Genomic DNA, 12,769 nt, shown 5'->3' with positions numbered 1-12,769 from the left:
GTGCTTAACTGAGGAAAAATTAATCCCTTTCAAATGCACTTAATTATAATCAAACACCCGTACCAATGTCTGTCACCACATCAGCACATCTGGCAGCAATGAAGACAAATTAACAATAAGTCAAAAAATCTGGCAATATGATCAACTAAAGCACGCAAATCCCATTCGGTAAGCTTAGACCACCAGTGACTAAGGATGGATTAACTTCCTGCCTCTAATACTGGTGCCTAAATTAAAGGGAAATTGCATTGCAATCTGGGTACCAGGTTTCTGGCTGCAGACAACTAAAAGCCCTTAGTTCAGCTACACCAGGCAACAAAATCTTTGCTTTCGCTTTAGCCCTGATGCCTGTGATGGCCTATTCTAACAGCTGCTTTTAATTTAGTTTAAAAGAAGCTATTTGGCAACCATGTAAGTTTGCACCTTCAAAGGAGGCAGATTTAAAAAGCCAATGTCCTGTAGAATTAACCATTTTGAAGTCTCACTGTTTTAGCACAGTGATGACAACAGAATTCACCGCTTTTTAAAACAACAGGCATCTGTACCTGGAAACAGAAAAAGTGGACTGTGTCCACTCAGTTTTAACTACTGTTTTCTCTGTATAGTTAGACACTGGGTTCTTTACTAAAAATATAATCCAGCAAAAGTCTACAATTGCTCAACGTGACTGAGCAATTAAATAAAGCACAGATCTCACCTATAACCAGAGAGAAGGGCAGCCAAGTAAAGAACAGAAGCATGAATTAAACAAAAAAACCCATTATCTTATTCTTGGATTACCTCCTCATGTTGAGCAGGGAGTGGCTGCAGAAGCAAGAAAAGAGGGAGAAAGGGTATGGGAAAGCAAAGACTCAGGCATGCACTCCGTATTTGGCAAACACTTGACACAGCCACTCAGAGAAGAGCTAGGTTACCAGGCAGATACCCAGTGCCATTTTTCTTCTTTTACTAAATAGCTTGATATCAATTCGTGCATCTACTGTGTATATCATATCCCTCCACCAGATGCAGGCACACTAACAAAGGCACAGGCAAACTGCTGGTTCTACAGTCTTACAGGCATGAAAACGGAGAGCGTGTGTGTGCACATCTGACAGGGGGAATTCACAAACTGGAGGATTTACAGCCTTGCTTTAGTTCTAACAGCTGCAACCAACCTTACCAATAACCATGGCAGGACCACACCCTCTCTTTGAAGATGAAGATAGTTTACATAGTAAATCTAAAGGTACAAGTTTAAGTCAAATAAAGGTGCAAACGTGCATCAGAAAGCACCTACATTTGCAATACTGTCCAAAAACATAATTCACTTTTCATTCTTCATACACTAATGTAGGTCAGAGACCACATGGCAGCATATTTTATTAAAGTAATGTGCAAATAAGATGCATGGTACCTGATAACAGCATGGAGTTTCCATTTGTAAAAAGGTACAAAATTTAAAAAAAAAAATACAAAATTAGAATGCTTACTACTCATTTCAAGAAAATGAAGTCTGACATAGAAATACGTACACTGTATTATTTACATCGTTAATTTACAAAACATATTATTTGCATTAAAAAAAGCTATAAAATAATTACAAATATAGTATTTTTATAATGATTTTTTTTCCCTGTAGAACCAATGTAGAGCATCTTGGAAATTATGCTTTATTGGAAAAAAAATATATTTTTTCTTCTGATTTCAGAGCATCATGTGGTTTCTTTCTTCCCTTCTTCTCCTTATTCCCCTTTTAAATAAAGTTCCATACTGAGGTAGTAGTATGTCAAATTATTTCTTTGGTTCCAGAAAACAGCAAGTCCAAAAGGAGCTACGTATCTGAATCACTGGATCGGAAAGTAGAAGTCCTAAAGTTTTCGAAGGACTGTTTGCAAGTATAAAAGCTATTTTCTCCCCTAGAAACTGTCCTTTTCCTTCCCTCTTCATCCACCTCTGCATCGAAGTCCAGTGAGACATGATTATTATGAGAGGTTTTTGGCTGGCAATTTGCTTGCTGTCTACAGCTTGAAAGAGAGTCCAGCTGAGGCCTCCATAAAGGCTTTCCAAATGTTCCTGAAAGACAGTGAAAGAGTGAGCACAGAAATACTGATGTTAAAAAGCTTTATGTCTCACCCTAGTGTACATAAGTGACACTGGAATGCAAGCCAAGGATTGACAAAAGAAAAAGTTCACCAAAGTGAGATTTTACTTAAATGTTGTTTTACCATTTAAAATACAATATCCATGTGCTCGCAAGCTTAAGGGCAAGATTCTGCCCTCAGAGACATTAAGAACACTTCCAAGTAGTTGTATAGCTACCCACAACTTCATTTCTTTTGTCTTCATGACTACTTCCATACTCATTTTTATTTGGGGAGGGTGGTGAGAGGGGAGGTGGGAACACAGACCAAACTGCAAACACATCACAAGACACCTAATGCAGAAGTCACTCCCTGTTTTGCTCTTCAATAAATGAATGGCATGTGCAATCTGCCATGCAGTTTAGAAAAAATAAAATAGGAATTAAAAAAAAAAAAAAAAAGTAACCCCATAAACCTCAATCAGGTTATACAACACTGTTCCACAGTGCAATCTGAACCCTAACACAATCTTCTTCTGGCTAGCACCTCCCATTAATAATAAAGATGGAGATAGTGACATGCTCCATTTACCACTGATCATCCAGCCAGTTGTGGGCAAAGAGAACAATAGCAATCCAAAGAGAATTACACATTTCAGTTCAATTGTTATTAATTATCTGGATTTACCAGTCAGGAAACAATCAGTGTGTGTCACTCTTCACCACTGGGAAGCTGTTAGTATCAACACCTCTACAAGAAGGACCTTCTTTTTTCACTGAACAAAGATAAAGCCATCGTAAGTCATAGTGTCTGTAAGCACTTACTTTCAGAGGACAGTGTGCCACAGGCTGTCTTTGAGGAAGTTTCTATTAATAATTTGACACTACATTTTTTAATAAATTTTGAGCCCAAACAAAATGCAACACTTCTGCTTTTGTTTAGTTGTTAGAAGCAAGGGTTTCAAGTAAAACTGTGATCTGAGAAGTTATTAAAAAAGGCACTGGACAAAATCCCTATTTCCATCAACGAATTGTACAGCAGGTTTGACCTAATGCAATATGAAACGATGCTCCTCACAGCACCAAAGCTACAAATGAACTGTCTTACAAACAAAAAATCCAAGCTACAAACTTTCTGGCTCGTGCATCAACCATGATGCTAAAATGCCAGCTGTCTTCTTCACTGTGACTGCACAAGCAGAAGGGGGCTTGAATTTGATGGCCATCTTGAAGAAGTGAATTCGCAACTAAAGACAAGAAATCTACCACAACTTCTTCCATAGCCACCATCTCCAAGATCTAGCGATAGGCTCTTTGAGGGAAGAGTGCTAATGGTTATGAAGCATCTAAGGCATTGACAATGCAACGTAAGTGGGGTAGTATGCTCAGAGAACTGATGAAAGTAGTAACTCTGCATAGCTTCTTAGGGCAAGAGGACTATGTGCCCTTGAGGTGACATTAACTCCTGGATATATGAACATACAGTTGGACTGCTTTCTGCAGGAGACATGCTAAAGCCCTGTCTGCACAGTCCCACCACAGTAATAGTGGCAGGCAGCCAGGAAGCTGGCCGTGTGCAGTCCCAGGGTCTCTGCCAGATGTCCTGGCATCTGCAACGTTTTACAGTTCAAACATCTGGCTTTTGAAGAGGGAAAACTTCAGAGCTTGTGCCTCCCTCCCCACCCCCTGAGAACAAAGAGCCCAGTGATGCACATTCCCCCAGGTCCCCTTCAGAGCCAGCAGACCCAGATCTCGATCAGCCAGTGCTGACACACCAGCTGGGAGACAATCTATGGTACCAGAGCTGTGTTTGGTGCTAAGATATCACAAGGATGAAAGCAGTATGTGGTTTTATATGCATTTTAAACCAAGCAACCAAACCAACATCCAAAATTTAATGAGCTTCGAGGATAAAGCAAAGCTTTCCTCCTTTCCCCACCTCTCCCTACAATCTGGATTAAAATTGTAAACCCTAAACTACACTTCGGGAATTCTTTTGTCATGCGCATTATGAGAAAATTACAAATGAGGGATAGAGAGGGAATTTTGACATAGTGCCTTCTTTTGAAGGGTAAATAGTTCTGGCTGACTGTGTTATAAAATATATACACATACAAGTTCAAGTCTCCCCACCTGCCCTGAGCCCTCCTTACACACCTTTTTGCCTGTCAGGCAAAACTTATGCCTGAAGTTTGTTAAGGTATATTTAAGTTATGTATGCTAACATTTACAGAAATCTGCCAGCTCTATTAAGACAGAAGATAAGAATCGCATCACCAATGAAATTTTTATGTAAGTGTGAGCTATTAAGATGTGGTCATCTAAATATCCTCATAACACAGTTATATTCACTTTTCTGTTCCTCAGCATCAAACATTTGGGAAAGAGAAAGCTGAGAAATCAGTTTTGCTTAGTATTGTAGGTACTTAGTATTTGCTTAGTATTGTAGGAAGCAAGACAGCAAAGACAATGGCAGCTTGAATAAAAAACAACAGCTAGAACATACCCATGAAAGTGCTGTTACTTGTAATAGATGAGGGCTCCAAACTTCTGTTTAAATCAAATGTGTCTAAGTTGAGACTTTTGCTTTTCAGTCCAGTTCCTTCATTTTGAGTATAAATAGAGTTCATCAATCTGCTACTTGTAGCCGGTGTCCCAATAAAGCCAACACACTGGTCAAAGGGATCTTCCTGAGCAGGTGAGTATTGATAGCTTTCCTTTTTCTTTAAATATCCAGACTCATAAGGGCCCAAGCCTACTGATCTCTGGTCAGGGCTGCAACCTAAAGGAAAGGAAAGATTGATTTTATACTGATTCATCATAGCAACGATTAAGTTCGGCCTAAACCTTCCCCCCACCAACTTACTTGTATTGTATGCTTCAAATGCATCAGAACTGTAAGTGTTGCCTTTTAAATACGAAGTCCCTGAAGTCCCCAAATAGTGACATAGGAATGGATCTGCAACACCCTCCAAGTCTGTTTCGCTGCTGTTATCTAGATGGCAAATGCCTTAAAAATAAAATTGATGTGTCAGCACACAGTCTTTTCTGCATCTTCAGCTTAGAGTTTTCTTGGGTAAGTTTTAAGAACCCCACGTGTTCAACTACATTTTGTAGTGTAGTTCCGAGTTTGCTTAGATTTAACCTAACTTTTGGATGAGAATTCTAATTCCAGCAACTGTTCTATTAATTAGCTTGACAGAGATGTGTCACTTCACTGTACAATCCCTGAATAACAAAACAAAACAAAACCAGTCACAGGGATCAGAACCAGGGACTTCCTTCATCCAAAGCACAGAATACAAATTCATGATCTGACAGCCACCTTCAAAGCAGAGTATCAATGTCTAAGTCCTGTTTGGAAGAATCTGAAGGAGTCACTGGCTGCTTAAACACCTATAAAGATTTTCAGTTCAATGGTTCCTGAAAGCTTTGGACACAGCCTCTGGTTCCTGATCCACAAAGAGGCTGTTCCTCTCACTACCCCAGAACTGCAAACCTATCTCAGCATCATTCCCACCTGTCCCAGCTCCTAATTGTATCTCAACCCCAAACTCTTTCCCAGAAAGGTGCCTTTTATTCTCTAGTGCAGGTATGTACAGGATTCTTAGGGGCCACACATATAAATGTCAAGTATTGCAGGTTTTAACTTGCAGTCACCTTAAATCCTTTACTAACCCTGACTATAATGATTTTTTTAACCAGCAAGCTTAAACAGCTATACTTAAGTTCCACTGCTATTACCACACATGCCTACATTCCACTAAAAGCACACTTTTCATGCTGTAAGAGAGGAAGACATGCCATGGTAATTTTTCTTTTGGACACTCTTGTTTTGTGGCATATCAGTTTAAATTTACCCTTGAGACTAGAGAAAAACTTCCTCATTTAATAAACATCCTAATATCATTTGGATGAACAGAACCAAGTTCCAGTTATTATCATGTTGAAAAAAATACCAAGCAATAAAATTCACATCCTCAATTAAATTTCTGTAAACATGCTTCTGTAGTGTTATTTCTGTTAGTTAGAAAGACAATAGCCAAACTGCAGCTCCTCAAGCCACATGAAAAATCATAGCTTAGCATTTTCTACCTACCATTACTGTCCCTCTGCTGCAAAAAATACCCTCCTACAGAAGATGAGAGAAACTGATGGTGACTGCCATTTTCAGATGAGCCATATCCATCCTGCCTTTCAGCTAGTGTCCCCTGGGATGACAGGTAACTTGGAATGTCAGCAGGTAAATTTGTTTCATCTGTGGGGAAGCAAAATACATACAAAAGCCATTAGCATACTTCAGTTTGTAGAAACATTTTTAAACTTGTCAGCAAAGCACTGAAAGTAACATATAATTCATCTTTTTGCTTCCAAGTAGAAACACACAAATGTTCCTACAATAAAGTCACTGCAAAGCAACCACGAACATTTTTTTTTTCCCTTTCCAAGGTGTCCTAGTTTAGGGCAAATTAGGGAGGAAAACTCCAAACCTTCAGTTTACACACCTGTATTTGTGATGCTGCAATCTTCATTTCTCCTTCTGGTGTGGTAGATGATGACCACCCACACCAAGGAAGTGCCCACCACACAGCAAACCACAGCTATGATCACAATGCCAACTGTGGCCCATCCATCATCATCAAGTGACGGGGCAATGTTTTGAGGAGAGTCACAGGTGGGAGTAGGAATTACATTAAGACGGATGTTGCCTCGTTCCGTTCCAAGTGTATTAGACATTTCACAAGTGTATTTCCCAGCATCTTCTACATCTGTATCCACAATAATTAGTAACTGATTGCCTGCAGCAAAGAAATGTCTTTCTGTAACCACGAGAGGGCTGTCATCCTTAGTCCAGTTCAGTCGGGGTGGAGGGCTACCACCAGCAATGCACTGCAAGACTGCAGTTTCACCTTTTGTCACAGTTCGGTCCAGCAAAGGCCGCAAAAATGATGGTGTTTCTGGAAAGAAAGCACAAGCCTTATATTCTTATAAGTCTTATTATTCTAATATTCTAAATGATCTTGCAAGAGTAATAACGTCCCTCTTCTTCACAGATCAAGAGGAAAAGCTAAAATAAATGCATCAGTAGCGCCTAATAAAGCTTACTCTCATTCTAAGAAGAAACTCAAAAATTTGTACTTAAAGCCTACAATTTACCTGTCAGTTGATCTGATTTACATGCTTGATTATAAGGTAAAAATGCCAAATCATGCGTGCTTACGATTGCACAAAACTCCAATAAAAGTGGTTAACAAAATGTCAAGAAATCAGAAGTTAAACAAATCTACTGTCTCTAAATTAAAACAGAAGCCCCTTCCCTCCATCACACTCATACCAGATGTGTATACACTGACAAACTTGACTAACTTTTATTATTTTGAATCATATTGATTGTGCTGTTAAGGTTTGCCAATATCTTACCTAGTACTGTTAATGTTGCGTTAGCTGAAATACTTCCAGCAGTGTTTTGAGCTGTACAGCTGTAAACACCTGTGTCCTCAATCTTTACATCAACAATAAAGAATACATCATCTTCAGGCATGACATGCATGCGCCTCTTGCGTGCTGCAGGAAAATCTGTTCCACCATCTTTCTGCCAAGCAATCTGTGGGATAGGATGCCCAACTGCAGCACATTCCAAACGCGCCATTGCCCCAGCTCGAATGGTTAAGTCCATGGGGATTTTTGTAAATGAAGGCAGCACTAAAGAAAAGTTGGTGATACCAAAATCAATACATGAAACATACTTTTCCTTTTTTGAACACTGTTTATGGGCCTAAAAACAGTAGAGAAATAATACAACCTAAACTCATCAGTAGCCAGCAGAAAGGGAAGGAACTGTGAAGTATGTGAAACCACCTAGATCAAAATCTCATTTCTGCTAACAGCCTCCTAGATGACCTTTTCATAGCATCTTGAAACAGAGCATATACTTCCTGTGAGAAAAAGTTAACATTTTCCATCTTGTAACATTGATTTTGCCAGATATAATATGAATTTGGTATGTTATCTGGCTTTTCCTATACTATGCTTCAGCACACTGGGACCAGAGGTAAAACTGAATGGTGTCCTTGGAAATAGATAAATTTTTATGAAATAATCTCATTTTATGGATCTTCTAAAGATGCACATGATGAGAATGGAAAATCTATGATTACCTATCTTGATTAAAATCATTCTAAGTCCACAAGCAAAACATAACATACTTACTGTTTACTGTAAGTTTGGCTTTGACAGAGTAGGATGAACCAAAATGATTTGAAATAACACACTGGTATTTCCCTTCATTACTGAATTCAACATTGCGCAGTCGAAGGATGGTGGTGTACTCCATCACTTCTCCACCCTGGGCCCGGAGGTGTGCGTAATTCTCCATTTCAGCATCTTGCAGCAATTCGTTGTCTTTCTTCCATGCAAAAGTCATTGGGGAATCACTGCTGCTGGCTGCTGAACACACAAAACTCAAATTGGAGCCTTTAATTGCTGACTGGGTTTCTGGCTGGACAGTGATCTGTGGTTTAGGAAAATCATCTGCATGAGGAAAAGAAAAAAAAATATATGCAGTGCCTGAGGACTCTTTCCAGACAGTTAGTAAGCCTTGTTTTATAGGTTTGAGAGAAGAGTCAGATAAGTATTTATTAAATGGATCCACAATACCTTTTGTTTTAAATTTTGTTAGCCATAGGGCATTTAAAGATGCTGTATTTATGAATTTATTGTGCCAAGCCATCTCTTACTGAAGAGAAAGCACATTTAAAAGCAGACTGTGTGCACAGTTTCTTCAACAGCAGCACTGAAGATGGAAGAACTACCCCCTGACATCCATAAGAACTATTCTGAACATCAATCATGAAGCCTACTTCTCATCTTTACAACTCCTCAGGCTGCTCTGAGTTTTTCTTTATTGAAAGCATAGTTCTTCTGCTATCAGAAACTCCAAGTTACAGTTGAGGGTTTTACACAAACCCACAAAAAAAAATCAAGTACAAAAGTTAGTGCTCCAGTGATCTGTGTCTGTTTGGGCCAAAGGGGATGGAAGGTCCCTTAAGCAGGGCAGAACACAGTAATTTCAAGAATTCCTGGTGGTCCCTTTACTATAGGAAAGTTACCTTCAAAGTGCCATGTTGTGAGTTTACAGAATTAACTGCCTTCTCAGTTATTTATTCAATTGTGTGTTCACTGCATGCGCAAAAGGAGAGGGCAAGTAAATGTGTGGTTTCCCAAAAGCAAAAGCCTTAGTACATACCCAACTTTCAAGATGTGTCCAATCTTTGCATCAGCTTCACAGGAACTGTAGGGAAAGCCCTGTGCCCCAAAAATTCCTCCCTGCAGACCCTGCTGTTTTTCCTAGCCCCTTTGTCTAATTACATCTCAAATGACTGGGAACAACTATGGGGTCAAAGTCTTATTTCCTTGAAGATCCTCCACTCTGTTATAAAGGAAAATGAGATGTGCAGATAGCCTAAACTTGAACTGTTGGCAAAACTCCTGCAGGTAAGAAGCTGTGCTCCAGTGACAGGGGAACATGGATCTGGGACTATAAGCCTGGGCTTTAAGAACCTCCCAGACCATTTGCTCTTCATGCTTCAAACCCATGTCTTACCATTTGCAAATTGAGTTAAAACATTCACTGACTTTGCACAGGAATAACCAAGTAAAACATTCTAAGTACTTAAATTAGCCTTGTGAAAGGATGGGAGAACATACTTCAATCTTAATTATCTGACAGGAAGGAGTGATAAAAAGGTCACTCAAATAAGCATACAGGTCAGAATACAGAATACACTAGCATAAGACGAGCACTATGTTTTGTCAGAACAGAATAATACAAGAGCATATCTGAATGACTCCATCACAAAAACATCCACATATATACACACACCTTTTAATTTCAGACAGAAGTCAACACACTCCACTTAAAAATTCTATATAAGCAAAAGCAGCTATTGCTAACTTGTAAGGCAAGATGCGTACACCCGAATGTCTAGTGATAACACACTTTAAAGATATAACTGAAACACCCAATGATTGCATTGGGACATTTTAGTTATTTTTGCATGGCAATTGCACTAAGTGCAAAGCTCAAAAACCAACTCAGTACATTTATTTTTGCTAGTAAGTCTTAAATGGTTTAAAATTAATTACTTAAAAACAGCATTCAGCAGTCAAAAGAAAAATCACAATTCCCACAATACAGCAAATGGAAGATGTATATTTCAATCCCCAGTTCAATTTTTTGACAAAATACCTTTAGCATAAATTAGGACGTCTACTTCTCATATACTCCTTTGACCCTGAGTAGTCTGTAATTCCCTGCATTATGTCAACCTCTCCTCCTCAGCAGTAGGTAGAATCTGCCCATTATTTAATTTATTAAATATTTGACTGCTAACAGGAAGGGAAAAACAACATTTTGGTACAGTATTTTATATTCTGAACCTGCTTTCCCACTGAAAAAAGGGTATGAGTAGCAACAGCAAAAATTAATCAGTTACATTTGCTATGAGAGGAAGTTATCGAGAAGGCCTTTTTGGCACCAAAGAATATAAAGTATGAATTTTCTTTAGTAAGAAAGTAAGATGTATTCAACAAAAAAACATTAAATGTAGTTAGCTTTTAAATTTCCTGATATTTTCTAAGTCCCCACTTTACATATCAGAGTAATCAAACACATGTTCTTACTCTGAATGCTTAGCTTCACTTTGCTTTAAATAGAGAACATAACAGAAGTGCTCATGAATGCTACTAAACACACATAGAACAATTTCATTTTTAAGGCAGATACTATCACCTCAAATTCTCAGGTCCTAAAGTAAAAATATTTTACTAGCACTTACTATCTGGCAAACTGAAATAAAAAATACTGGTATCATAACTGTGGCAATCAGGTAATTTTTAAACACAGTTTATATAAAGACAGTAATTTACATACTCCAAATAATTTTTAAAGCAGACAATAAGCACACATAAAAATCAAGAACTGAGGCTAGTATGGCTTTTTTACCTTCAAATTTTATCAGCCTTGGAATAACCTCAAGACTAATGGAGTATGAAAAAAATTTACCAATAACCAAACCAAAAAACTACATCTTAATTTTGCCAAAACGTGTCTCATTTAAAAACTGTAGTTATCTAAACAGTATCTTTTACATCTAGAGGCACATAAATTTACCCTCACAAACTACTGAGCTTTCACTTGCACACTCTATGTTCTATGTAAGCAAGCTGTACTTGAAATGTAAGTCAGAATACCATCACTCCTTGTCTTGTACAAAGCCACAGGCTTTGAAAATGTACATCACAGTTTGGGGACAGAAGATAATGTTAGTATCACATCTTCTCCATTTTTTTATAGAAATCACAACATATCAAGAAACCACAAAAAATCCCAAGCATACAGCAAAATTTGTTTTATGGAATGAGAAATAGAGCCTACACTCACCACAGACAAACTCATCCAGGCTGACAGCAAAAATACTTCTCCCTTTTAGCAGCTGAGGATGGGCACAACTGGCATTTACAAAGCTCTGGAAGTTGTTCTCTGACATCCACTGTGGTAGCCATTTTAACTGGCAGTCACACAAAAGACTTGATGTGTTGAAGTGCCTAAGAAAAAGCAATTAAAATTGAAGGCTGTTTGTTGTTTTTTCAGTTTGTAATACAGATCTGTATGAGCACACTTCTGTAGCAAAATTAAGGTTTTAGCTTAAACATATATTGCAAGATAAAGACAGCAATTTTGTTCAGCTCAAATCCCCTTCTTTGCCTGGCTGGCCATGCTGTGCCTGATACCCCCCAGGACATGCCTGGCCCTCCTGGCTGCCAGGGCACTGCTGACTCAAACTAAACTTTCCCTTGACCAGGACACCAGTTCCTTTCCCACAGCTGTGCTTTCCAGCATCTCATTCCCCAGTCTGTCCATACACCCAGGGCTGCCCTACCCCAGGTGCAGAATCCAGCACTTTATCTTGCTGAACTTCATACAGCCCTCTCATTTGTTGAGGTCACTCTGCAGGGCCTCCCTGCCTTTGAGGGAGTCAACAGCTCCTCCCAGTTTGGCACCATCTGTGAACTTGCTCAGTATCCCTTCCAGCGCTGTGTCCAAGCCATTTATCAAGAGCACAGGGCTGAGGATGGAGCCCTGCTGCACCCCACTAGTGACAGGTTGCCAATTTGATGTCACCCCTTTCAGTATAACCGTGAGCCAGCGTTGTTCTGCATTGATCAACAGAACAAAAGGGTGAGAGGACAAAAACCCATCCACACTAAAATACATTTCTCGCAGTGACCGCTTCACGACTTCTCTGAAAATCTGTCTCTGCTACTACAGGAGAGAAGAACCCAATTACAAGCACTGACAACCAGGTCTTTACAAAAGAATTACAGCACTGCATTTCATTGGTCCAGCAAGCTTTAGCTTAGTGATAGCACTGCTAATCTTGGAGCACATTACATCAAAGTCTTGCTTATCTAAAACCTGTTAGAAATCACCCAATTTAAAATAAGGACTTTAGAGACAATAAACGTAGCAGAAAATGAATGCCTCCTATCCTACACTCTCACTTAAATACATCCATCACATAAAAAGTAAAAAACCACAAAACACTGACATAGCTTTTTATGTTATTTCAGAGAGATTACAGCAGGGGTTTATCACTGCATCAGGCCATGTCTTACAAGGCTTTTATTTATAAATTTGCAGGACAG

At 39.0% G+C, this 12,769-nt stretch overlaps 1 protein-coding gene across 1 annotated transcript in view; it reads right to left on the bottom strand.

The window, feature by feature from the left end:
* Window positions 1-978: 978 nt before the first annotated feature.
* LOC131572879 (leucine-rich repeats and immunoglobulin-like domains protein 3) overlaps window positions 979-12,769 on the bottom strand; it is a 37,936-nt gene continuing 26,145 nt past the window's right edge. The window contains exons 12-19 of the mRNA XM_058826300.1: window positions 11,505-11,668; window positions 8,273-8,593; window positions 7,484-7,765; window positions 6,568-7,020; window positions 6,162-6,320; window positions 4,929-5,072; window positions 4,569-4,844; window positions 979-2,055 (exon numbers count right to left, since the gene is read on the bottom strand). Of these exons, the coding sequence (XP_058682283.1) occupies window positions 1,814-2,055; window positions 4,569-4,844; window positions 4,929-5,072; window positions 6,162-6,320; window positions 6,568-7,020; window positions 7,484-7,765; window positions 8,273-8,593; window positions 11,505-11,668 (2,041 nt within the window). The 3' untranslated portion in view covers window positions 979-1,813. The remainder of the gene's footprint in view (window positions 2,056-4,568; window positions 4,845-4,928; window positions 5,073-6,161; window positions 6,321-6,567; window positions 7,021-7,483; window positions 7,766-8,272; window positions 8,594-11,504; window positions 11,669-12,769) is intronic.

The sequence above is a fragment of the Poecile atricapillus genome, chromosome Z, assembly GCF_030490865.1.
Source record: "Poecile atricapillus isolate bPoeAtr1 chromosome Z, bPoeAtr1.hap1, whole genome shotgun sequence".
Lineage (NCBI taxonomy): Eukaryota > Metazoa > Chordata > Aves > Passeriformes > Paridae > Poecile > Poecile atricapillus.
This window is presented reverse-complemented; position numbering and strand designations above follow the sequence as displayed.